The 24,973-nt window shown below is 29.9% G+C and overlaps 1 protein-coding gene across 1 annotated transcript; it reads left to right on the plus strand.

Moving 5' to 3' along the window:
• The first annotated feature begins 20,714 nt into the window (after window positions 1-20,714).
• Window positions 20,715-23,306, plus strand: LOC120071662 (uncharacterized). Its single transcript, XM_039024034.2, has 2 exons — window positions 20,715-21,082; window positions 22,620-23,306. Exon 2 carries the CDS (start codon window positions 22,668-22,670, stop codon window positions 23,082-23,084), a length of 417 nt encoding a protein of 138 aa, XP_038879962.1. The 5' UTR covers window positions 20,715-21,082; window positions 22,620-22,667; the 3' UTR covers window positions 23,085-23,306.
• Window positions 23,307-24,973: the final 1,667 nt, after the last annotated feature.

Consider the following 24,973-nt stretch of genomic DNA (forward strand, 5'->3'; position numbering starts at 1 on the left):
TAAAAATAAAATTAGTTTATTTTATTTTATTTTTCCAAATTCAAATTCTTTATAAAAGTTTCCAGTTGAAAATTGGGAAAATTTGAAAATTAGAAAAAGTAGTACATCGAAAAAGCTTCTCTTCCATGGAAAATAATATTGAAAAAGCTTGTTTTCCATCGAGAGAAAATTTCACCGAAATTTCAGGAAAACAAGACAATTTTTATTTTTTTTAATTTTTTCAAATTTTCCCATGAAATTTCCCCCAAAAAAAACTTATTTAAACCTTCAACTTTAAAATAAGAACAATATAACTTAAAGCTAATCCCAAGTTCATTTTTTTCTCACTCATCACCTACAAACAAATCCCCTAAAATTACTAAACAAATCACTTCAAATTTACTCTAATAACATTTATAAACTTCATCCAAATCATTTTAAATTTCTAAAATCAATCTATACAACTCAACTAGCTAGAGTAAAACTCTAATGAGAGAATTTACCATCCACTTTAGTTTTGGTTATTGAATAAATGTTCTTTAAAGTTCTCATTTAATCAAAAAAAAAAAAATTGAGATATCTTTTGTAATGAGTTGATTTAATCATTACATTTCTCACCAACGAAATTAGAAATCTTTGCTAAAACAATTAATCAATAACCCATTCAAAATTCTACTAAGAAGAGTTAGAAAACCAGCAAGGAAACTTCCTTTCTCATACGTAATATGGCACAATAAGTTCTCTAAAAAATCAATCAAAAGGAATGTTGTAATCTAAACAGAAAAGAGGAAAGAGGGTTTTAAAAAACTCTCTCCTAATGTCATTAATAGCGTTAGAAAATACAACTTTTCTAGATGGTTTACCCATCGAAAAGTCCTCAAAAAAGTTTAAGTTGAAATCTAAACCCTCCCCTAACGCTCTATAAGATAGCGTCGGGAGAAGTGACCTATCGCAACAACATTTAAAAAAGCATCGAGATAGGTCCAAAATAGTTGTTTTCATCCACTTTTTCTCAACGCCCTAAAAAAATTAATGGCATCAAGAATAGCAACCTATCTCAACGGCAATTAGAAAAAGTGTCGGGATAATTGTTTTCTCTCAACGATCAAATTGTTGTTGGAAGAAAGTATTTTATCCCACGCTTTTAAAACTGTTGGAAAATTTTTTATCGAAAAAACTAAATTTCTTGTAATGAATAGTATAAACATAATTAAAAAAGAATAAAGAAAAGAAAAGACTAAAAGATGATGGTGATGATGATTTAAAAGGTAAATTAAATAGTTGGGAGAGACATGACAAGCTCTAGTAGCCTATTTATTGATTGGAAAAGAAAACTAAGGTTCATTTGAGAAAAAGCGATTAGGCTTATCTTTAATATCTCTAATTCAAAATTGGCTATATTCACAAAGGAAAATAGGGCTGTTTATTTGTAGGTTGTTAAAATAAATGACTTGTAAATACATCATCAATGAGTCATTAGATTGTAAACTCATGTGCGTTTGACTAATTAGTGATGATGGATAGGTGACTTCTCTTATTCATTGATTAATAAGCTCTTATTATTAACATTGAAATAGTTAATGGATCTTTGCCAAAACAAACATAGCTCAATGACATATGTGTTAATAATCAAGAAGTATAGGACTTGAATAAACATAGCTCAATTCGCATATGTGTTAATAATCAAGAAATATGTGATTTGAATAATCTCACTCTTTATTGTACTATAAAAATAAAAGAAAAAATTATTATAGTAATTATCATTCTATTTCTAAAATGCCACATTAGCGTACAATTAAGTTTAATAATTATGTTATTAAAGAAATCAAAATTGAGCATTTCTTGAACTTTGGAGTCCTAATTATGGTTCAATTTTGAAATTTTGAAATCAATTTGATATAAACATCAAAACATGCTTTATGTCAATTGAGCTCATTTTGTGACTATAGCTCAATTAGTATAGTATTTGTATTATCAATTTCGAAGTCAAAGGTTCAATTCCTCTATCTCACATATTCTTTAAAAAAAGTGGGCTCGTTTTGGTAAAAGATGTTAGTTTGGTGTGTTTGTGTGTATATATAAGTTCAAGAAAGAAAAAAAAAAAAAAGAAAAATTGTATAGATGGCTTCAAATAAGAGACCCAAATGAAATTTGGCCCTATTTTTAAAAATAAATGAAAAGTGGTCCTTTGCTTACATCATCCACCTATTAAATTACCAATTTAACTCCTATAGCCTTCTTCCTTTTCCTCCTTCATGTTCTATATATTTTTTTCTTTCTTCCTTTTTTTATCACGTTTCATCTGTCGGCTTCTTCTTCCTCCACCCCTTCTTCTTCTTCTTCCGCTCATTTTTTCTTCTTCTTCTTTCTTCTGCCTTTCTTTTTCTTTTTTTTTTCTTTAGGTTTTCTTTTCTTCTTCTTTATGTGTTTTTTCTGGAGGAAAAGGGAAGTGAGATGGAGGAGAGAATCGAGATCAAGAAGTGTAGCAAAATTTGAATTTAGGAGAGAAGCGAGATTTAGAGAGAGGAGAGAGAAACAAGATCGAGGATGGAGATCAAGAACGAAGAGAAATTGTGTATTGAGGAGAGAGAAGCGAGATTGAGATGGGTTTAGGACAGGTGTGATTTCGGGATCAAAGTGGTAAATTTACATATTGCTGACGTGAGCAAAATGTCAAATTTCATTGTTTTTTTGAACGTTGAGCCTTTTTTTCATTTGGACCCCTAAAAAGTGACCACACGTACGAACCCTTCCTACCCTCTCAAAAAAAAAAATTACTTAGAAACATTCAGATTTTTAGATATTGAAATTTTTTAAAAAAAGATATATGATGTTGTGGATGTGGATTTGAACCTAATTTATATTTAGTCAAATTTTAAAAATACGTGATTAGATTACAAAGTTTAAGTGAAAAAGTTTTAGTGGGCTTCTAAAGTCAATTGTCCTTAACAAAACAAACTAGACATGATAGATGACGAGATGATAAAAAGTTTCTTCCGCCAATTTTAAAACTCCGAAAATTTATTGGTTGAAACTACAAATTAGGTCCTTTTTAAACCTCAAAATTATACATACCATTACAACCTAAAATTTTGTTTAGAATATTAACCTTTCTCGCTATTGCTTTAAGGAGACGTTTAGCGTGAGGAAATTGAGATGAGATTAAGGGTGAAAATAGATAATAGATACACATCCCCTTGTTTGATACAAATTTTAAAGCTTTGGGGTATGAGAATAAGCTATTCACATGCATTCTTTATACTCATGAATGATATCCATCTAAAAGTGTAGGTTTTTTTAATATCCACTCTCTCTCCTCTTTTAATACATGAATTAATTTTTTTATTTTATATTCTTAAAATTCATTAATATCTTAATATTAAATTTATAATCTAGAAAATTATATTACATTTTAAATTATAATGCTTGAATTTAACTGCTCTAGATTAATTAATTAATTAATCATATAATAAACTGTAAAGAACCGATGCATTAATATAATTAATTCATCAATAAATTATATGTAATTAATTAGTTATCATTATGAGTAATATTTTATGTGATGATTTTTTTATAATTATAGTTAGTTTATCATTGATTAACTATAATTCATTATTTTTTAATCACAAAATGTTATATTTATTTTGTAAACTGATTTTGATTGTTTTATTAATTAATACATCATATTTATATAAATTCATCAAATTGATACATCAAATTATATAATTGAAGGGATCGAATCTTACAGCAGAAGCATTGTGAATGTCTTGCATCCTGCAATTTGATTTTTACATTAACAAATTCAGTACACTAAAACAGAATATAAACATGTAATATAGCATGATTTAGGGGAAAAAAAATTAGAACCATTTTTACCTTTGTAGATTCCCAAACTTTACGAACAATTCTCTTTAAATTCCAACGATCTTGATCACGAACAATTTCTTGAACACTACCATGAGAGAGTAACCTCGTTATTTTCTAGGATTCCAATAGAGGGATAGATGGTATCCAACTATTGGAAAAGGGAGAGGAGTAAAGGGTTTTGAAGAGTAGAGAGAATTCTCTTTGTGTTTTAGGAAAAATATTGCACAATAACACTTGTGTGTCATGTATTATCAGTGTCCGTGTCTTGCAAAGGAGCCATAGGGAGACCTTTATATAGAGAAGGGTCAAGCTTTTTTCCTAATCATTTTTCTATTTTTTCTTTTTACAATTAATTAATTAAATAACACTTATTTTATTTAATTTGTACATTAATTAAATAACTATTTGTACATTAAATCGAATTTAATGTGTGTATATATATATATATATATAATTATCATAAACATCGTACGTATATGTGTAATACCTCTTTATTAATTAATTCTTTGTGAATCTAATTCTCTTGAATTAATTAATTGAATCTTATTCAAATATTATATTCCAATTTAATTTGAATTATAGATCATATCCATAATCAATTATATATTAATCACATTAATATATGCTTTCCTCAAATTAATTTGAACAGATCAAACCATCCCTCTTAAATATCCTCTAGTGAGCTAATAAGGGGACCTAGTGGACCTGTAAATTAGAAGCTCCAACGATATGAGATTAATTGGCTAAACTCATTAACCAAGTTAATCAATATTCGTTAATTGTAGGTATACTCCACTAAAGACCCACAACTGCATTATTCTCACTACAGATATATTTCTGTGTCCATGAATATAGACCAATAACAGTAAGTTAGTCCTTCATGAGTGTTTGTAACTCTAACTGGGTCAAATTACCATTTTACCCTTGGGTTACCTCTGACTTCTTAAGTACCAGTGCTCCTCTAATGAAAAACATACTATAGTCCAACCAATAAATAGAAACCCCTCTTGAGCCAATGAGAGGGTAGAACCTTTTGTTCAATTATTGGAGACACCACTTAAGGGAACATTCATCTACTTACCCTTAAGAAGGGAATGAGGGAATTCCATCTTGTATTATTATGTTCCAGTTTCTCACTCGATCTTGTCCCCAAAATGGTAGGCATATTGGGTCGGCGAACTGGCCACCCTCACCCATATAAATCAAAAGACAACCTCTTGTGGACAGAGTTCATAATATACACATGATTAAGATTAAGTTGCGTAGGTCATCCTATTGAAATAGGAACCTAACTAGTTAATGGTGTTACATGTAGTGGTTACTATTTTATGATTCGGTCTTATGCAAACTCATTGCACAGGATACTCCCACTCGCATGTCAACTACACAAACGTGTTAGATCATTGTGTTTGTATCAAATACAAAGTAGGTCGTATCCATAGTGTTTACCAAAATAAGGTACCCAACCTTATCCCTATACTATAGATCCTTCAGACTATATCTTGGACATTGATCCCTGTATGTCTCCACATACAGTTCAAGACTCATAAGACAGTCTTGGATGTTAGTTTATTGGATTTAGGGTTATTGTTGGTTGGAACAAAAATTATTAATAGGGACGGATGGGGTTGTACATGAAATCATGCATTAGACATGGCTTATGTGTTTGCACCCATGCATCTGAGGCCATACGTCGGAATGAGGATGCATTAATCTAGTATACAATGACCTCGCGTTCCTACCACAAGTTTTCCTACGATCGCACCAAGTATAACGCGAACGCAAGTTTCTCGAGTAATCCGAGGTCGAACACAGGGACTTATCACTCAATGATGCTTATGAAGCAATGCGTTTGAGACGATGAATCAAAATAAAAAGAAGAAGTTTAATAAATTTATACACTACTCCTAATCTTAACTAAACAGACTGAACAATAGAAGTTTTGCAATGAGAATAGGTAGATACACAACAACCATTAACGCATAGCAATATTTATTATCTTAAATCACCCGAGTAATCCCAGCTCATTGCACTAACGCATCGCACACCTCTCGGTGGTCAGTCGCATGACTATATCTCTGTAGTGCATGGTTGCATTGAGCATAAGATTATGCCTATCTCTAGGAACAATGCAACTTTGCTTTAGTGTGTTCCATTTCGTACCTTCTCAGACAGTTAGACACGGCTATTTAACTTATAGACAAGCAATGCAATAACCCATAGACAAGCATTGCTACAGCTTTTCACCAAGCAAAGAGAATTAACTCACTATACTTACACAACACACACCTCTCGGTGGGTTACTACATGTGTCCTATCTCTAGGCTACACGATTAAGTATGCGATCGCCTTTGATAAATAAATGCTAAAGATAAACAATGATAGAGATAAAAATGATGAAAAAGACGACAGTGAAGGAATGAAGATTTTCATTGATCACAAAATGTCTTAATATCTTAAGCTAAAATGTAATACAATACAGAGATTAGAAGAGAAATGAAGGACTCTGCGTCAAGGTTGCCGATGGTGCCATAGATGAATGGTGGAGATGTCTCTCTCGAGCTCTATCTCCGGCGAAAGCTCCGGTCGTCACTCGGTCTGGTTTGTGGAGGTGAAGAATTCTCACTGAAAATATTGTTCAAGCTCTCATCTGTGATCGCAAACCTCTACCTTGAGGCAGAAGTTTGGATGTCTTGAAATGAAGGTCCAAAGGCTATTTATAGAGTTTAAATGCCGACAGCTATCATGATTGCGTTATGGCTCACTGATGCTTTTGTCGCAGTATGGGCAATGTCATATCGTCTTATCTTGTTAATACTCCCAAGGTATGCGTCCAAGCTTGATTCAGCTGAAGCATCAACGCTTCTACCCATCTTGTGATCATCCTTCTATTATGGTTGTCACTCCATGGCCGCAATTCCCAATTGATCGCTGCATTCGCTTGATCACCGCAACTTTCATGCAATGGACGCATTCGATCACCGCAACTTCCATGCGATGGACACATGCGATCCAACTTTCAGCGCATGCATTTGTCTTTGCGATCGCCTGGCTTCAACACATGTGTTTGTCTACGATTGCTTATTTCAAACGTATGCGTTTGATTCCTGCGATAGCTATAAAAATAGACACTTTGGTATGGAGTAACACATAATATTGGGGTCGGTGAGGATTTAGGTGTTAATCGACGCAAAACTCAATTTTTCGCAAATGCTAAGTATTATCACCACATTTTCTACTTATTATCCCTCATGATTCTAAATAAAAGACTTATAATAACTGGCATTTCTGCCAATTATCACCCCCTTCTCCCCCCAAACTTAGAATCATGCTTGTCCTCAAGCATGTGTTATACTCAAGAAATTCTTAACTTACCTTCCGGCGTCTCTTTGCGATGACCATCTTCTTAGAATATAATTTACTCATGCCTCTAACTATGGACACAATGCTCTTCTCCACTTCGGTTGCTTCTCCAAAGAAATCTCTTCTAAGTTAAATTTGGCAAGCCTTTACTCAAAAACTTTTTATTCATTCACCACAACTTTTCGTTCAGCTCTTAAGAAAGCATTCATCAAAAAAATTCCAGATTATGCAATTACTTATTCGAATGCGGCGTTGAACCTAGTTACGCTCTTCATTTTGGCTTACCCCTACGTGTGTCATGCGGGCATCCTAACAATTCTAGAAAAGCTACTTTATTATTGATGATTTTCTTGTAGATACAAGGTTCATCAACATTTTGATCAAAACCAAAAGATTTGATTGTAGTATCAAATCTAATGTTCCAAGATCTGGATGCCTATTTCAACCCATAAATGGATCGATTCAGCTTGGAAAACTTTTTGCTCCTAACCTTGGGCTATGAACCCCTCGGGCTGAGACATAAAGATATTCTCTTTAAGATTATCATTTAGAAAAGCAATTTTGACATCCATTTTTCATATCTCATAGTCATAATATATGGCTATGAACAAAAGAATTCTTATAGACTTAATCATAGCAATAGGGGAAAAAGTTTCTTCATAGTCAACCCCTTCCCTCTAAGTATAACCTTTTGCTATAAGTCTAGCTTTGAAAGTCTATATCTTTCCAGCTATATCTCTCTTTCTTTTATAGATCCATTTGCACCCTATGCGTTTTACCCTTTTAGGTGGATATACAAGATCCCATACTGAATTGAAGTATATAGACTCTATTTCTAGGTTCATGGTTTTGACCAATTAGTCCTTGTTTATGTCATTCATTACCTGTTTATAGGACAATGGATCCTCAGTACCATCATCTGGTATGACAATCTGAGTTTCAGTAAAATCCAAGTAACGGTCAGGTTGTATCAAAATCCTCCCATTGCGTCGTGGCATTCTCAACGATTGAGAAAGACGAGACTAATTTGAAGTGTTGGCTTCTTCATTAATTCTTGATGAAGGACCAACTGCATCAACAACCCTTGTTAATTCTTCAGTAGCTTCACTTAATACTATTTTGCTTTGTGGTTTATGATCTCTCATGTGGTCTTCCTAAAAAAAAGTAGCGTTTGTCAATATAAACACCTTATTTTCTTGAGGGTCATAGAACAAACCACCTCTCATTTTCTTAGGATAACCAACAAATTGGCATAATCTTGCACGAGATTCCAACTTCTTAGAATTTTTCACCAACACATGTTCAAGACAACCCCAGATTCTGAAGTAATGTAAACTTGGTTTACGCCCCCTCCATAACTTGAAAGGTATTTCAAAAACACTTTTCGAGGGAATATTGTTTAAGATGTTAAGTACGGTCTCTACTGCATACCTCCAAAATGAGTTAGGCAATTGAGCATAGCTCATCATAGAAAGAACCATATCTAATAAGGTTCTATTTCTCCTTTCTGATACGTCGTTCTACTGAGGTGTACCAAGTGCCAAGAGTTGGGATTGAATTCCATGTTCTATCATATAGTCTTATAATTTTAAATCCATGTACTCTCCACTCTGATCAAATCGAAGTGTTTTAATTGTTTTACCTAATAGGTTTTTAACTTCAACCTTATACTCTTTGAACTTTTCAAAGGCTTCAGACTTATGTTCCATTAAGTATAAGTAACCATATTTTGAATAATCATCTACGAAAAAGATGAAGTATTTGTACCTTCCTCTAACTTTTTATTCATTGAACCACAAAGATCCGAATGTATGAGCTCTAAGGGTTCTTTGGCTCTATAACCTTTTCTACTAAAATATATTTTAGTCATTTTTCCTTCGAGATAGGATTCATATGAAGGTAATTAATCATCTTCTAACTTACTTAGAAATCCATTCATTACCAATCTTTCGATCCTTTCGAGATTTATATGGCCTAATCTCAAATGCTAAAGATACATTGTTACTTGGAGAAATTTTTCGTCTTTTTGTTTGAGTATTACCAGTTTTAAACATCTCATGATTCAAGTGTTTTTTATTTAATTGGTATTAACACATATAAGTTGTCTTCTAGTTTAGCTGAACAAATAGTCACACTATTTTTCATAATAAACATTTTATTTGAATTAAAAGAAACAAAGTATGATAGTTCAATTAAACAAGAAACAAAAACAAGGTTTCTCCTCATTTTGGAAACAATGTATAAGTTTTTTAAAAACAAAAATCTACTTCAAAAAACAACTTAGCAACTCCCACTGCACGAACTGAAATGACACCTCTTATTCCAACCTTTAGCGCCATTTCACCCTTTTCGAGCTATTGGAAGGAACAAATTCCCTGTAAAGAAAAACAAACATGATTAGTGGCTTCTCAAATATCCAGACATTATGGTCATTTTCCACTAAAGAAGTTTCCAAAACAAGTAAATCATACTTACCTTCTTTTTCTTTCTTCTTCTAAGCATGGTACTTGGGGCAATTATATTTCCAGTGACCATCCACATTACAGTGGAAGCATTTGTCCTTATCAACCTTAACTTTGCCCTTTCCTTTCCTAACATCGGGATTCTTCCTCTTCCCTCCTTTCTTTTTCTAGATTTTTTTAGAACCAAAGGTCGAAAGAACAGGTTTAGTTCTAGAGGATGAACCCTTATGGAACTTTTTGGAATGGGCAACATTTTCCTCTCCTTCTACTAGTCCCTTATCTTTCATAAGGGATTCAGAAGTCTATATCTCGTTCAGAAGGGTAGTCAGATTGTACTGTATTTTGTTCATAACCGTATTGCTACAAAATTGAAGAAAACTTTTTGGAAGAAATTCTAAAATAAAGGATACCTAACTCTGCTCGTCGATGACTATACTGTTCATTTCGGCGACATTGAATTGGACCATCAGGTCGAGAATATGTTCTCTCAATGATTGACTTTCTTTCATGCGCACATTGTAAATTTACTTGAGGGCCTCGTGTTAGATCTGAATGGATGATTATCCAAACATCTCCTGGAGGACTCCATGATCTGATGTGCAAACATCATGGCCTCATGCTTCTTGGTAAGAACGTTAGACAAACTTCCCAAGATGTAGGCTCGAGACTTATCATTGGTCTTCATCCATCATAAGCATCCTTTAACGCTTGGGATGAATTTCGAGCGAGGACTGGAGGGCATTCCTCCATTAAGACAAATGACAGATCATCAATAACTAGAATCATATTCAGGTTAGATTTTCATGTCGCATAGCTTTCACCGATTAATGTCTCATTTTTAAGAAAAGATATAATTGTGGAAGACATGTCGAAACATACAACGATGAATTGACCATATTAGTTATATTTGTCATAACTCATTACTTAATATTCCAATCAATTTAGCAAAAACATATGTAATCGTAGAACCCTAATTAAACTATTGATTTTCGTTTTCGCAATGATACTTTAGAGGTTTAGAGCAACAGCCATCGAAGGGTGATCAGCTGCTCCTCCCCTAAATTGTGACAGTCTCAACCAGTCACTACACCAGAATAACTCTTATTCCTATAGTTTCTAGCTACTGTTGTCTTGGTCAAGGATGCATTAACTAAATTAATTCATCCCATAAGTGCAACCTTCCCATTTTTGGATCCTAGAGGTGTGCTTCAACAGGCTACCGGAAGGAAAGACAACTGTTGAAGATTGACCTAAGAAACCCTATCCATTCCTGGAGTTTGCGATATTCTAACCCTATGATCAGACCCTCCAAAGGGATGGTCGCTCTAGGATGATACGCAGGCGAACCAGTAATCTCACAGTGAAACCTAATGGAGGAGACTGTAGGATACGTTGACATGCGTCCCTCTCCCACTTACTATGAACACTTTCCCTATTCACCTTGTTATTGACCCATGCAAACACTTTTCGAAGGGTGGCTGCGACCAGGGCGACACGAAGCGAGACACGAATCTCATTGTGTGAACTTTTAGGGACATGAGAGCTGAAATTTGATATATCACATATATCAATATTCTCCCACTAAAGTATCTAATATTTTTAGGATTTTATTATACTTAGTTAAAACCCGACTAATGAATTTATCTAAGTTCTTTTAATTTTCTCAATATAACATTTATATTAAATAATTTAACAATACTTCATTTCATTTATTAAAATCTTTTAATAAAATCAATCATTTATTATACGCTTATAAAATATTTGCCCAATTCACCTTCCAGGTCAATTCCCAGGTGGAGGTGTTCTGTTTCTGTCAGCTTAAATACCCCCTCCTAAATGGAACCTTCTTGACAAAGGTCCCTTATGGGCAATTATTTATAAATTTAATATTTTAATTAAATTCATTTTAATTCTATTAAAACAAATTAAAAAGATTAACCTATTCCTAATCCCATTAGAAAAGAAAACATAAGTCTAGCTTGATTAATTTTAAACTATTTAAAATTAATTTGGACCTATGTTTGCATGCAATTCTTGATTATAGATTTTAAACTATCTCATTAAATCTATAACACTTATTTTTTTAATGCTTTATTAAAACTTATAAATTTGCCTCTAAAGACATCAATTAAATACAAAAAATATATTTATTTAAGTAATGTCATGCTCAATGCAAATTTCATTTTCATTTGATAAATATAACACTTAATCATACATGAAAACCAAGCATTCACATACATCATTCCACTATTTATTATAACAATTCTAATATATAGTATGATGCATGGACATGCTTAGGTTACTCATACATCACTAACATAACACTTATATCATGATGCATGAGTATGCTAATTTAATCATGCATCTATAAGATATAACCGTTTATATTTATTTATCATACATGTACATGTTTATCCTAAGGTGGGTATTTTTTAATCTATATGACATACAATATGTCATATGAATTCTAAGATTAATTTAAAAATCCATCCAATACATAATTAAATTAATTTAAACAACAAGAATTGGACCGATTTTGGCACCTTAGTGCAAAATTAATATAACTATTATATTAATTTAATTAATTAATATTGATTAAATAATACAACGGGAATTAGGTCCGAACAGCTGTAGCCAAACCGTTCTCGTGCGTGCTGCTAGCATACCGTCGAAACTCGAAGCATTGCAATGCTATGACTACTTTGCATTGCGTCTGCCTTTTAGTGTTGCAATATTGCAATAGCAGCATCGCGACACTAAGCGACAGAATGTTGCTATTCACATCTTTTTTACTCTAAACTTGCCCCAAACACTTATGTTTCTTCCCGAGCAACTGTTGCTCTTTCGATCGACATGGACTTACAAACTCAAAGCAAGAATTAAATTTTTCAAAAAAAAGTACAACAGACCCTTACAATTTAATTAAATTAAAAGTAATCTATGTGTCAAAATCGAAAACATCCAATCTTGCAAACCGACATTCAAACATTCCAAATGCAAAATATTAAGCCCACCTTTAAACTGATTTTGTTTCGAAAAATATGAAGAACGTGGATGCAAGAAATTGGCTCTGATACCAATTGAATGGATCGAATCCCGTAGTGGAAGCGTTTTGAACGCCTTGCATCCCGTAATTCGATTTTTACATAAACAAATTCAATAAACTAAAATAGAATATAAACATGTAAGCATGCTTTAGGGAAAAAGATTAGAATCATTCTTACCTTTATAGATTCTCAAGCTTTACGAAGAATTCTCTTTAAGTTCCAACGAACGACTTCTCCAACAATCTGGATCACGACCGATTTCTTAAACAATCTCGACTTCTCCAAAATAATTATGGTGATCGGTATATAACGCAACTTGAGTAGTAAAGTCTTGTGCTATGAACGCATAAGCAGGTAAAGCGTACATGTGTTGAGCTACCAAGGAAGTAATAACCCCTAAAGAGGCTAAAGCAAGATCTAATTGAAAATGAAGCGAATTATTGATTGTGTCATAAAGACCTTTATGTCCATGCCTCAATCGTCCCCCTGGCAGAATATGTGCTTCTAAATGATCTTTTATACTGTGTCCAATCCCGAAGTTAGTTCTATACATATGACCAACAACAAGAAAAATAAATGCAATAGCTAAATGATGTATATGATACATTATAATAGAAAGTTTTATTTGAGAGAAAATAAATATTTGAATATGATTCAAATATTAATTATATGAATGAAATTCATATTTAAAACTATAGGTTAAAATTAATATGAATATGATTCATATTAATACTATAGATTAAATGAGACAACAATAAATTATAGGTTATATTATATGTGATATAATATAAATTATAGGTTATGTGTTATATAAGATATAACATATAGTTTAATATATAATATGTATATATTAAATTAGTTAATATATATATATATATAAAATTAAATTAAAAATAAGTTTTAATTAATACGATTATTAAGGAGGGAGTTATTTTGATAACTCTCCACTCTCTCCCTCTCGTTTAACGTGGGTGATAGAAGGTAGAGAGTTTTTAATTGGTCTTCTTTTCCCCTAAATTTCAATCGATCTCTCAAGAAGAAAAACTCTCTGTGTAATTGCTTTCTCAACAAAAACTTTCCCTCTCTCTACCAAAAGCTCTCATCTATTCTCTACCTTGAGAATAACGAGGGTTTGTTTGTGGTGGTGTCCGGAGTTTGAAATTCTATTTGCTGCGTTCATGTGTTCAAGAGAAAAGGAAGAGTTTGAATTGTTTCGAGCAATACAATAGAGGGGATTCATGAAGGTTATCGGTCTTCAGGGGTAAATCCTTTAATCTCTTCTTCCTCTCTAAATTATTGTGTAAGCATGCTTAATTAGAATGTTGTATCTATGTTTCCATCCTTTGAGTTAATGATGTTCTGTAAAATAAAAAAATTGTTACACGATCTTTTAGCTGTGGGTATTCGCATACTCCTTCGATTTGGTCTCAACCAAGGACGAGGCCGATCCTAGCTAAATGCAAAAAAGCACACCTCTTGGCCTAACAAGTTGAAGGATTATCATAAAGCGACTCTGAAATCCTGTATCAGGACAAGTTAAGTTAATCACTTTTATAAATACATTATTGTAACTCTCAAAGAGGTAATGAGAATTCTACTCTTGAACTTCTTAGTTTCCACATTCTTTTACCATTTGATTGCATCGAAATGTGTGTGACAAGTATCACATTGGTATATATTTTACGTTTAAATTTTGGGATCAATGGTAAATAGAACAACAATATTATAATGGATAAACAAATTTTAACCTTGCACATAAAAAAAATTGTTAGGGGACGACTAAATTCAATAATTTTCTTTCATTCTTCCAACTCTCTCTCCATGGAATTCCCTTCTCTTTCATTTCTCTCTTCACTCTCCAATTCTAATGACTTAAAGTTACTAACACTAATTACATATGCTTCTCTTATTAAACTTTTTCTTTTAATTTTTTGATCGAGAATATAAAATTTTATATCTATTAACACCGATAATTATATTGGTTCAATTATTGTAAAAGTAATAAAAAGACTGGTTCAAAAATATTTTAAGACAATACATATACTATTAAAGCCACTTACCAATTACCTATTAATTATAGTAAATTATTATGAAATAATAAGAAACAATTCAATCATTATTACAAAGAATTTTGAAAAATAAATCATTATAGCTTTATACAATTGTTTTCCATTCTAAAAATATATTATACCTGTTAAAAATCTCAATCATAAACTATTAAATACAATTAACATCTTGATTTTTTTTTTAAAAAAAAAGATATAGTTCACATAAAATTTTGAACTATTTTTGTTATAATGGTATCTTTTTTTTTTTAATTTTTAAATTTTAATTTCATATTCATTAGTCTATTATAATATCATAATTTTATATAAACATAGGTTAATGTAGACTTTTAGCTAGCAATAATATCAAAGAAATAATGCCCTGCAACCGCATATTATAATTTACATAAAATTTAATTTTGTCAGAGAATAATTAAATGAAGCAAAGAAATTATTTTAGTTATGGGTGTATAGAGAGAAAAAAAAAATAGAAAATTGTCATTTTAAACTAGAATAAAATTTAAAAAATGAATTATTATAAAGAAATATAAAATGAAGTTCGTTAATAAAATTGTATAGAGAACATGCTTGCATGTTGGATCTCAACTTTGGTTCAATTCTTTTAACTCCAAGTAATCTTTAAAGAAAAATTTTCACCGATAAAAAAAAATTATCAAATTACTTACAGAAACAATAAAAAAAATATTAATAAATATTGATAGACTTTTATCAGAGCGTCTATCAGTGATAGAGACTGATAGAAATCTATCATTGATAGAGGCTGATAGAAGTCTATCCGTGTCTATCAATGATATAAATGATAGAAGTCTAAAATGATTAAATTTTGCTATTTTAGTTAAATAGTTTTCCTCATTTTCTATTTTTGAGAATCTCTTTTTTTAAAATGTATAATATAATTATTTTTCTTTTTAACTTTATTAACCCTATTATACAAATAATGTCTGTTTTTAAATTTTAATTTTTAGTTTGAATTCAATTTTTAACTTGACTATGTATACGTAAAATATTGGGTAATTGTTTTAAATGAAAAATCGTTGAAAATATTTTTCAAGTATAGCAAAATATCACTGTCTATTAGTGATAGACTGTGATAGATCATGATAGATATCTATCAGTATTGATAGATACCTGACATCTATCAGTATTGATAGATATCTGTTATGGTCTATTGCAGTTTATCACTGATATATGGTGAAATTTTACTATATTTAGAAATAAGTTATCTTATTTTTTTATTTGAAAATTATCCTAAAATTTTCTATTTTAGTCATTAAATTTGTTGAAACTATTATTTTCATCTTTATCATTAATATATTTTACAAATATTTCCACAGAAATCTCTACTAAAACATATCTCTTGTTTATATTTACATGATGAGTAAATACCTATATGAGCAATTTGAAAAAGGTCACATGTGTAGTAGATCAAATGTGAGTATTAAAATAAATTATTCAATTTTTTTGCTAAAATTATTATTGAGAATGAAGTACAACAATCTAAAATATTTTTGGTTAAAAATACAAATTTGATTCTTGAACTAGTCCTTCTACTTATATCTAAAATTTAGTTATTTTAATTAAGTCTTAAAATTAGTTAATTTCAATTTTTCAAAAAATAAAAATCTCAATCCACTTTTCCCTTACAAATTATTTTTGTTAAATTGATTGATGAATGGATGAAAAAAGTTAATGTTGAAGATTAAAATAGGCTTAAATTACAAGTTTAACCTAAAATTTGAAAGAAGTCTAAGCCTTGAACTTCAAAGTTTGTGCTTAAAGAGTTTTTTAGCATAAAAAATATATATAATATATTTCAAAACCTTCCATTATATGTCTAATAGTTTCTTGATTTTTTTGAAGTATCTTAATAGATCCTTGAACTTTCATTTTCGTATCTATGAACTCCCTAAAATATTTGAAAGTTTTAAAATAGTAAATACAATTAGATATAACAATGAATTTGTGTCTAATAGAATTTTCAATTTTCAACTTTGTGTCTAGGTCAAGGATCTTTTTTATGCAAAATGACAATTTGAAGACCTATAATAAATACAAGTTTGAAAGTTTAAGAACTTATTAAATGCTTTCTAAATTTTAGAGACCAAATATATACAAATATTAAAAGTTTAGATGCATATTAAATACTTAAAGTTATTTTGAGATCGAATAAGGCCTATCTAAAAGTTCAAAAACTAAGGCCGCATTTGGTAAACATTTTGTTTTTTGTTTTTGTTTTTGAAATCAAACCTATAGACACTACTTCCACTTCCAAATTTCTGTATTTGTTAACTATTTTTCACTAATGGTTTAAAAAACCAAGCCATATTTTGAAAACTGAAAAAAATAGTTTTCAAAAGTTGTTTTTGTTTTAGAAATTTGGTTAAGATTTCCACTATTGTACTTAAAAAAGATGCAAATCATTCTAAGAAATGTAAATGAAATAGATTTAATTTTCAAAAACAAAAAACAAAAGTTAAATGATTACCAAATATGGTCTAAACTTACTATTTAATCTTAAAATAATTTTTTCATATATAACTTTTTTGGCAAAATAAACATGAGAAGAATTATAGATTATGAAATTAAATAAATATAAAATTACAAAAGTTCATGATCAATAAAATAGAAAATCAAACTTGTCCATTGGATTTCTACTTTTCAACATGGGCACTATAAGGATGCTTTCAGAAATTTAGGCTCTTTGTTAACCATTTTATTTATTATTTTTTGTTTTTGAAAATTAAATTTATAAACAGTATTCCTTATATCTTTAAATTTTTTGTTTTGTTATCTAGTTTCTACCAATATTTACAAAAGTCAAGCTAGATTTTGATAAATAATAACATACTTTTTAAGAACTTGTATTCGTTTTTAGAATTTAGCTAAAAATTCAACTCTTTTACTTAAAAAATATACAAAATATTATAAAAAAAATTGAAAGGAAATAGACTTGATTTTGAAAAATCAAAAAGAAAAAAAAAAATTAAGGTCTAACTTGGTAACTATTTTGTTTTTTATTTTTGTTTTTGAAAATTAAGCATATGGACACTACTTCCACCTCTAAATTTCTTTCTTTGTTATCTACTTTTCACCAATGGTTTAAAAAATCATGTCAAATTTTGAGAATTAAGAATGTAGCTTTCAAAAAGTTGTTTTTATTTTTGAAATCTAGCTAAGAATTCTACCATTATACTTAAAGAAAGATGCAAATCCGTTGTAAGAAATGTGGATGATATAGACTTACTAAGATCAAATGGTTACCAAACGAGGCCTTAAATACCAAATTAAAATCATAGTATTAAATTTCTGTCGACATGTCAATATTTTTCATGTTTCTATGAGTTCGATATCAATATTAGATGTGAATCAATATTTACATTATATCATTGAAGCTTTAACATCACTCTTTTGCTAATTGTGTCATATTATTAAACAAATTTGTCACATTGGATTTTTGTTACTCAACAATGAAAATTGTAAGTAGTTTTCATTTCAAGCATATAATCAAACTTTTTTAGGTGAGGGAAAAAGGATTATAAGAAACTTTATTGAGTCAAACTAGTTGTTGATGGAGGCATACCAGAACTATTTGTGCTTTAAACTTATACTATTTAATAAAAATAACTTTTTTGGAATAAATTTTAAAGTTGAAAATTAAAAATAAAAATTTCAAAGTTTAGAAAGTATAACCAAAATCCACTCAAAAGTTTAGAGGTATTTTGTATAATAACCTTCTTAAGATTACCGTAGATTATTTTCTATAAAAAAATTATAGTCATCTTAAACATATTATTAAAAATAGACTAATTACCAAACAAATTATTTAAAAAGTGATTTTTGTTGCATAGGGTTTTTTAAAAAATGTTTTTAGTCATCAAATATAAAGTTATTCAAACATATTCTGAGTAATCGAAATTTAACCTTAATTTTAAATACCAAATGAGTCAATTGAATAAAGATATTAATAATTTCAACCCAAGATTTAGGAATGATTTATAAAGGGAAAAAAAAGAAGCTAAAAATATGATAAATTTACAAACATTATTATATTCTCTTGGTAAAAATGTATTTTTTAGTTTAGATTTAACATAAACAAAGTCTTAAATGATGAAATAAAAACAAAAACTTTTCATCATATTTCTTCAAGTAAAACAAAGTAAAGTAGTTTGTTTCATTCAATTAGAGAAAGAGAAAGAGAAATGAAATTCACACATGAATAAAGGGAGCCATCCAAATTTTTTCCCAGGATTCCCATGACAACACACTTTGGAAAAAGATTAATTCATTTTCTTGAGCATAAGGTTTTAAATTTTGGAGGTCTCAAATTTTAAAATGTCAATAAAATATTCTTTTAAGTAGATATTTTAAAAAAAGAAATCATAAAAATCAAGTGATTCATTAAAAAAAAATTAAAAATCAACCATTTCACATGTCTTAAACTAGTAAAGAATTCTTATTATTAATATTATATCATACTATTGATATATTATTTTTTATTGATATACTTTTTTTTAAACATATATTTTGTCCACTTGTTTCAAAATATAATGTCAAAGATTTTTATTTTTTTTAATTCAACGCTAAGCGATAAGATATTCTTATCTTTTATCCTCGATTAACTGTGTATATCTTAACTAGTTGAATTATATTCAATTTATGTTTGAAAGTATATGTCTTAATGAATTTAGTATCAAAGCCGAAGTCATGCACATTTATAATAGGAATTTTGACATGCCATATCAACATGATATTCAATTTCCATCGACATATCAACATGTCTACATTTTAATAGGTTCAACATTGATACAAGGGATGAACTAAAATTTTCATGATATCGTAAAAAAAATGAATGAAACACGAAAGAATAAGCACAAAAATGTCATTAATGCGAATAGAATATAAATAATAAAATATTTAACTTGTTTTATAATTTAAGTGGAATATTTATGGTTAAAATATTATTTTGGTCCCTAAAAGTTATTCATTTTTAATGAATGTATTTTCAAATGGCTAATTTTAGTTTTGTTACTTTTAATAAATCTTAAATATAGTCCCTACTAGTTTATTGTTGATTTTTCTTGAATACTTTTTATTATCTATTAGCAGTTTTATTATAAATTTTCGAAACATATGTGCATATTATATCTTATTGCATCAAAAATATTATCATTTTTTAACCAATTTTGAAAAAAAAAATTAACTTAAAGAGACTAAATTTAAGATATATTAAAAATATTGAACTAAAATTGAGCATTTGAAATATGAGAACTAAAATTGAACAAACTCTAAAGTACAAAGATCAAAATAATATTTTAACCAATGTTTATTTACTAATTCAAGTAATTTTATTTTTAAAGCCCCATTTGGTAATTATTTAGATTTTTGTTTTTAAAAATTAAGTCTATATACACTACTTCCACTTCCAAAATTTTCTTTTGTTATCTACTTTTTATCAATGGTTCAGAAAATCAAACCAAATTTTAAAAATAAAAAAAATTAGCTTTTAAAATTTTGTTTTTGTTTTTAAAATTTGGTTAAGAATATAACCATTATACTTCAAAAAATATGAAAACCATTATAAGAAATTGGGAGAAAATAAACTTAATTTTCAAAAACAAAAAACGAAATAGTTATCATACGTAGCATAATTTTTTTTTGTTTTTGTATTTTTTTTCTAGAGATGACATTTTATCGATATTTTCTTAAAATTGACATTCCAATATTTTAGTCGATAGAAATTTAATACTCACCAGAAATGAAATTAGCTTACTAGAAATTGACATAACTTTGTTTCTTAGAGGTTGAAGATTCAATCTCATTTCTCGCACATGTCGTGCTAAAAAGATTTAATAGTCTAGTCTTGAGTGATAGCAAATTTACGAAAGTGACCTTGCAATTTGAACCCTTTCTTAACACGGACACGCCTCGGAATACAATGGACTTTTGCTCCAAATTCTTCACATTCTATCAACAAATATCTCTTTGTTTTACGCCTCTTTTCTCTCTCTCTCTCTCTCTGATTCATATGGGCGAGTCTTTAAGTGGCCTTCCCCACTGTTTCCCATATCCCAATCCTTCTTAAATCCTCAATTTCAATCTTCTTTCAAATCCCTTCTTCAGATCATTGCTTATGCATCTCAATTTTTCACTTCTTTTTCTCTATGTACTCTTGATTTCAGCAATACCCACATGAATTTTTCTGTGTTTTTGTGAACTTCCTTTGCTTCTTCTTCATCTTCAATACATTTACTCTAATGGGTCCTTTCCAATGATTCATATGGGCTTCGTTTCTTATCAGGTTTCTTCATTTCTCTACTTCTTCTCTTCTTTCTTTTTTTCCAATTTGTCTGTTTCTTGTTCTTCTTTTAATCGTTGCTTTTGTTCTTTTCTGCTTTTTTGTTGCTTATGAAATTGAATTAGTTTGTCGATTAACTGTTTTTATTGTTCTAATCTTGCTTTCTACCAATCCGATTCTGTTGCTTTTTCGTGGATCTTGTTTGTCTCTGCTGTTGGGGTATTCTTTTCAATGTTCTTGTTAGCTTTCAGTCTTGATTCTGTTATTGTTTGTTTCTTTTTAGTCTCTTGCTTGTGAGAATCTTGTTGCTTCGAATTGGGTTATCTGCGATTGAGATTTGTTTATCTTTTTGGTTCTGTTTAATTCTCTTCTTTGCTGCAATTTGTGTTGAGGGGTGGGTTCAAGAATGGAAGAAACTTTCATGAACTTCTTGATTTTCCTGTTGTAGTTCTTCTGAATGTGCTGTATTCTTGCTGTGCCTTTTGTTTTGGGAATCCTTCTCTATTGTTCTTGATTCTGTTTTGCATTTGCTTGAGTTTTCACATCGTGTGAAATGAATTACGTGCTCTCTGTTAGCTTACCTAATGAGGGGAAGTCAACTTAAGTTTGAGAAACTTTGTTCAACATTTCTCCAACTTCAGTGTATAAGCAAGAAAAAACATCCTTTAGGAACTTTGAATTCGCTTTAGGTTAAAAACTACCGTTGAATCCAAAAGCTTAAGTTGCTAGGATAGAGTATATTTAATATCGCTTCTCTCACATGTGAACTTTAAATATCAATGCGAGGAAATGATGTTGTAGGGATTTGAACTTAGAATCTATACTAGTGAGCCTCGAATCTTAAGTTGATAGGTTAGAGTATATTTAATCTTTTATGTATACTCGTTTAACACTTTCCTCACATGTGAACTTTAAAAATCAATCGGGAGGAAATCATATTGTAGGGATTTGGAATCTATACCAGTGAACTTGTAATCTTAAGTTGATAGATTAGAGTATGTTTAATCTTTTATAACACTCTTGATGCACCCTCCATGTGTGGACTTAGATATTAATTTGATTCTCGAAGCCAAGCATGAGAACTGTTGTTATCAATGGAGGATAAAAATGATATGAAAAGCATTCAAATTTAGAAACTCATACTTATATACCATGTTCACAATATATTTTAACTTTTTTATATTTGAACTTTTATATATATAGTTTTTATGTGTTTACATTTCATGATTTAAGATAGAACTTATGATGAAGCTTGATAAATTTTCCCTTTTCCTAGGCTGCTTGACCTGTAATTTGCTTAGTTTCTTTCATCTCATCCCTAAAGAATTCAAGGGTCTGTACTATACACATAAGTTTGAGGAGTTGTAATTGCATCAGATGCTTCATGTGTGAAGTATAACCATTAGCTGGTTACGATATTTGAGCAAGTTGCGTTTATCTAATTCACGAGTGTTTTTTTTTTAAAAGAAATTTATTTATTTGTAAGAGAATTCAAATTGTTTCATATGTAATTGCTTTATACTTGTTTTGTGCTTGGCAGTGATCATCTGTTGTGTGATTTTTTCGTTCTTGGAGTTCTTAAAAGAGGATGGGTAGAGGTCGAGGAAAGGGGAGGAAGTTGACCGTCACGAATCATGACGATGCTGGAAGTGGTGAGGAAGAGAAGATTCCTGTGCAAAAGCGAAGGGGAAGGCCACAGAAGCCGTTGAAGGATGAGATTGATGAGGAAGAAGCTGAAAAGATCGAAGATGAGGACAGCGAGAACCTGAAAGGCAGTGACATTGTGAGCAAGGAGATGAAAAGCCCACCTGCAGCAGAGAATGGGAAAAGGAGGAGAAGAAACTCACAGGTGAAAGAAAAGCTTGATCCGGTCAAAGATGAAAATGGGGACGGAACACGATCGAGCACTGATGAATCAACAAGATCAAATGGATTTCGTCACAATGGAAGCAGGCGAAAAAGCAAACCCCGGCGAGCTGCTGAAGCGGGTGTTAACTGCAAGTGAAACAAGTTAAAAGAATATGGTTTTCTTTCTGAAAGGAGCAGATAGAATTTTCAAGGTAGAAAATGAGGCATAGCGATCTTCTAGATTACCATATTTTCTATTTCTCAATCTCATCTATAACTATTTCCATCACCATTCCTTTTTGCTTATTCCTAAAAAAAATGTTGAATTGAGAATTCACTCTGCTGGTTTTAATATTCTTTTTGGTTACCATTTTTGGAATTCTTTTAAGTGTTTTTCTCTTCACAATATGCTCTCAACAGACATTTTTCTCTCTTGTCTCATCCCTTACAACAGAATCTAACTAAGAATCAATTGGATCAACATTCTTTACAATTTCTGCTTATAAATAATGTCTTCATGAAATTGAGTTTTGTATCACATGTATTGCAAAATGGTTTCTTGAGAAGGATTCAAGAAATGAAGCATGATCATGAATGAGGTTGTTGAATAAAGTGAGTCTTGATGCTGAAAAGATCTGGTTTGGCTTACTTTTCTTTTTGAGATGTTATTATGTCTGAGAATATAAACATTTTTTTTTTTTTTTTTAAAGATAAATGTCTCATAGTGGAAAGTAAATTGTGCAGCTCATTGTTTTCATAAAAAGTGAAATAGCCCTCTACAACTTAAGCGTGTGAGATACTCTAAACCACGTTGTGTTTAGTAGGTGATGACATAATATAAAATTGTTTTTCTAGATGTTCATTCTTGAAATATCAAGATTATTTTATTTTGGTCTATGATTTTTCAAAATTTCAATGTATATCTAAACTACAAAGATTGTTTAATAAATAGATAAGGGGCTTTAGATATGTTTAGTAATTAATTTTTAAGTTTTAGATATCAAAATAGATATTTTGAAAGTTTAAGAACTAAAATAGTTATAAGCATAAAAGAGCTAAATATGAGATTTGAATTCATTAAAAATAATAAAGAATAAAAGAATATATGAAAAGAAAATGAGTGTTGATTAGGGTTCAATTCAAGAGATTGCTTAGTGAATTAGATTTTGGTATTTTTTGCATTAGCTTCTTGGCTCCTCAATGTGATGCTTTTTGATGAAAGTGTACATTGAGTATATGTTTGATATTCCTTTTTTTTTTTTTTACCCTTTTTTAAATATGCTTGATATTCCTTTTTCTTACAAAAAAAAAAAAAAAGTGAAATTACGATATCTGTCATTACGATATCTGCCATACTTTTGCAAACTATTTAGAGGCAATTAAAGGGATCGATATATACAAGAGGTACAACAGATAAGCTGACAACATTATGAAAATAAATGTTAATTATTTCATTTATGTTGACAACTCAATATATACTTCATATCATAAGTACGAATGTACGTACATGATATTGGCGTATAATTTGATATAAAAATACAAAAATAATAAATTAAGATGGTTCATAAAATTTAAATCCTTTTTAGATCTCTCTTTTAAAAAAATGGTACCAATTTTAATTTATGACTCCCAAGCATCTCATTGTTTCTTCAATCTTAAAGTTAAGAATCTTTTGAAATCTTAACAATACTTTCTTGTCATCAATGAGTCAAAAGATTAGGAACTTGAAAAGTTACCATAAACTTATTAATTAGTCCCGTTTGGTAACTAATTAATTTTTTATTTTATTTTTGAAGATTAAACCTATAGACATTACTTCTACCTCCAAGTTTTATTTTCTTTGTTATCTACTTTTTACCAAAATCAAGTTAAATTTTGAAAACTAAAAAAAGTAGTTTTTAGAAATTTGTTTTTATTTTTGAAATTTGGTTAAGAATTCAATCATTGTACTTAAGAAGTATACAAATCATTGTAAAAGATAAGAAGGAAATAGACCTAATTTTTAAAAACAAAATATAAAAAATGAAATGATTACCAAATAAGTCT

The sequence above is a fragment of the Benincasa hispida genome, chromosome 2, assembly GCF_027475165.1.
Source record: "Benincasa hispida cultivar pf3 chromosome 2, pf3_genome.v1.1, whole genome shotgun sequence".
Lineage (NCBI taxonomy): Eukaryota > Viridiplantae > Streptophyta > Magnoliopsida > Cucurbitales > Cucurbitaceae > Benincasa > Benincasa hispida.

Bases quoted from the DNA above. Each gene is read 5' to 3' on its own strand.
- LOC120071662 (XM_039024034.2), top strand. From the start codon at position 22,668: ATGGGTAGAGGTCGAGGAAAGGGGAGGAAGTTGACCGTCACGAATCAT.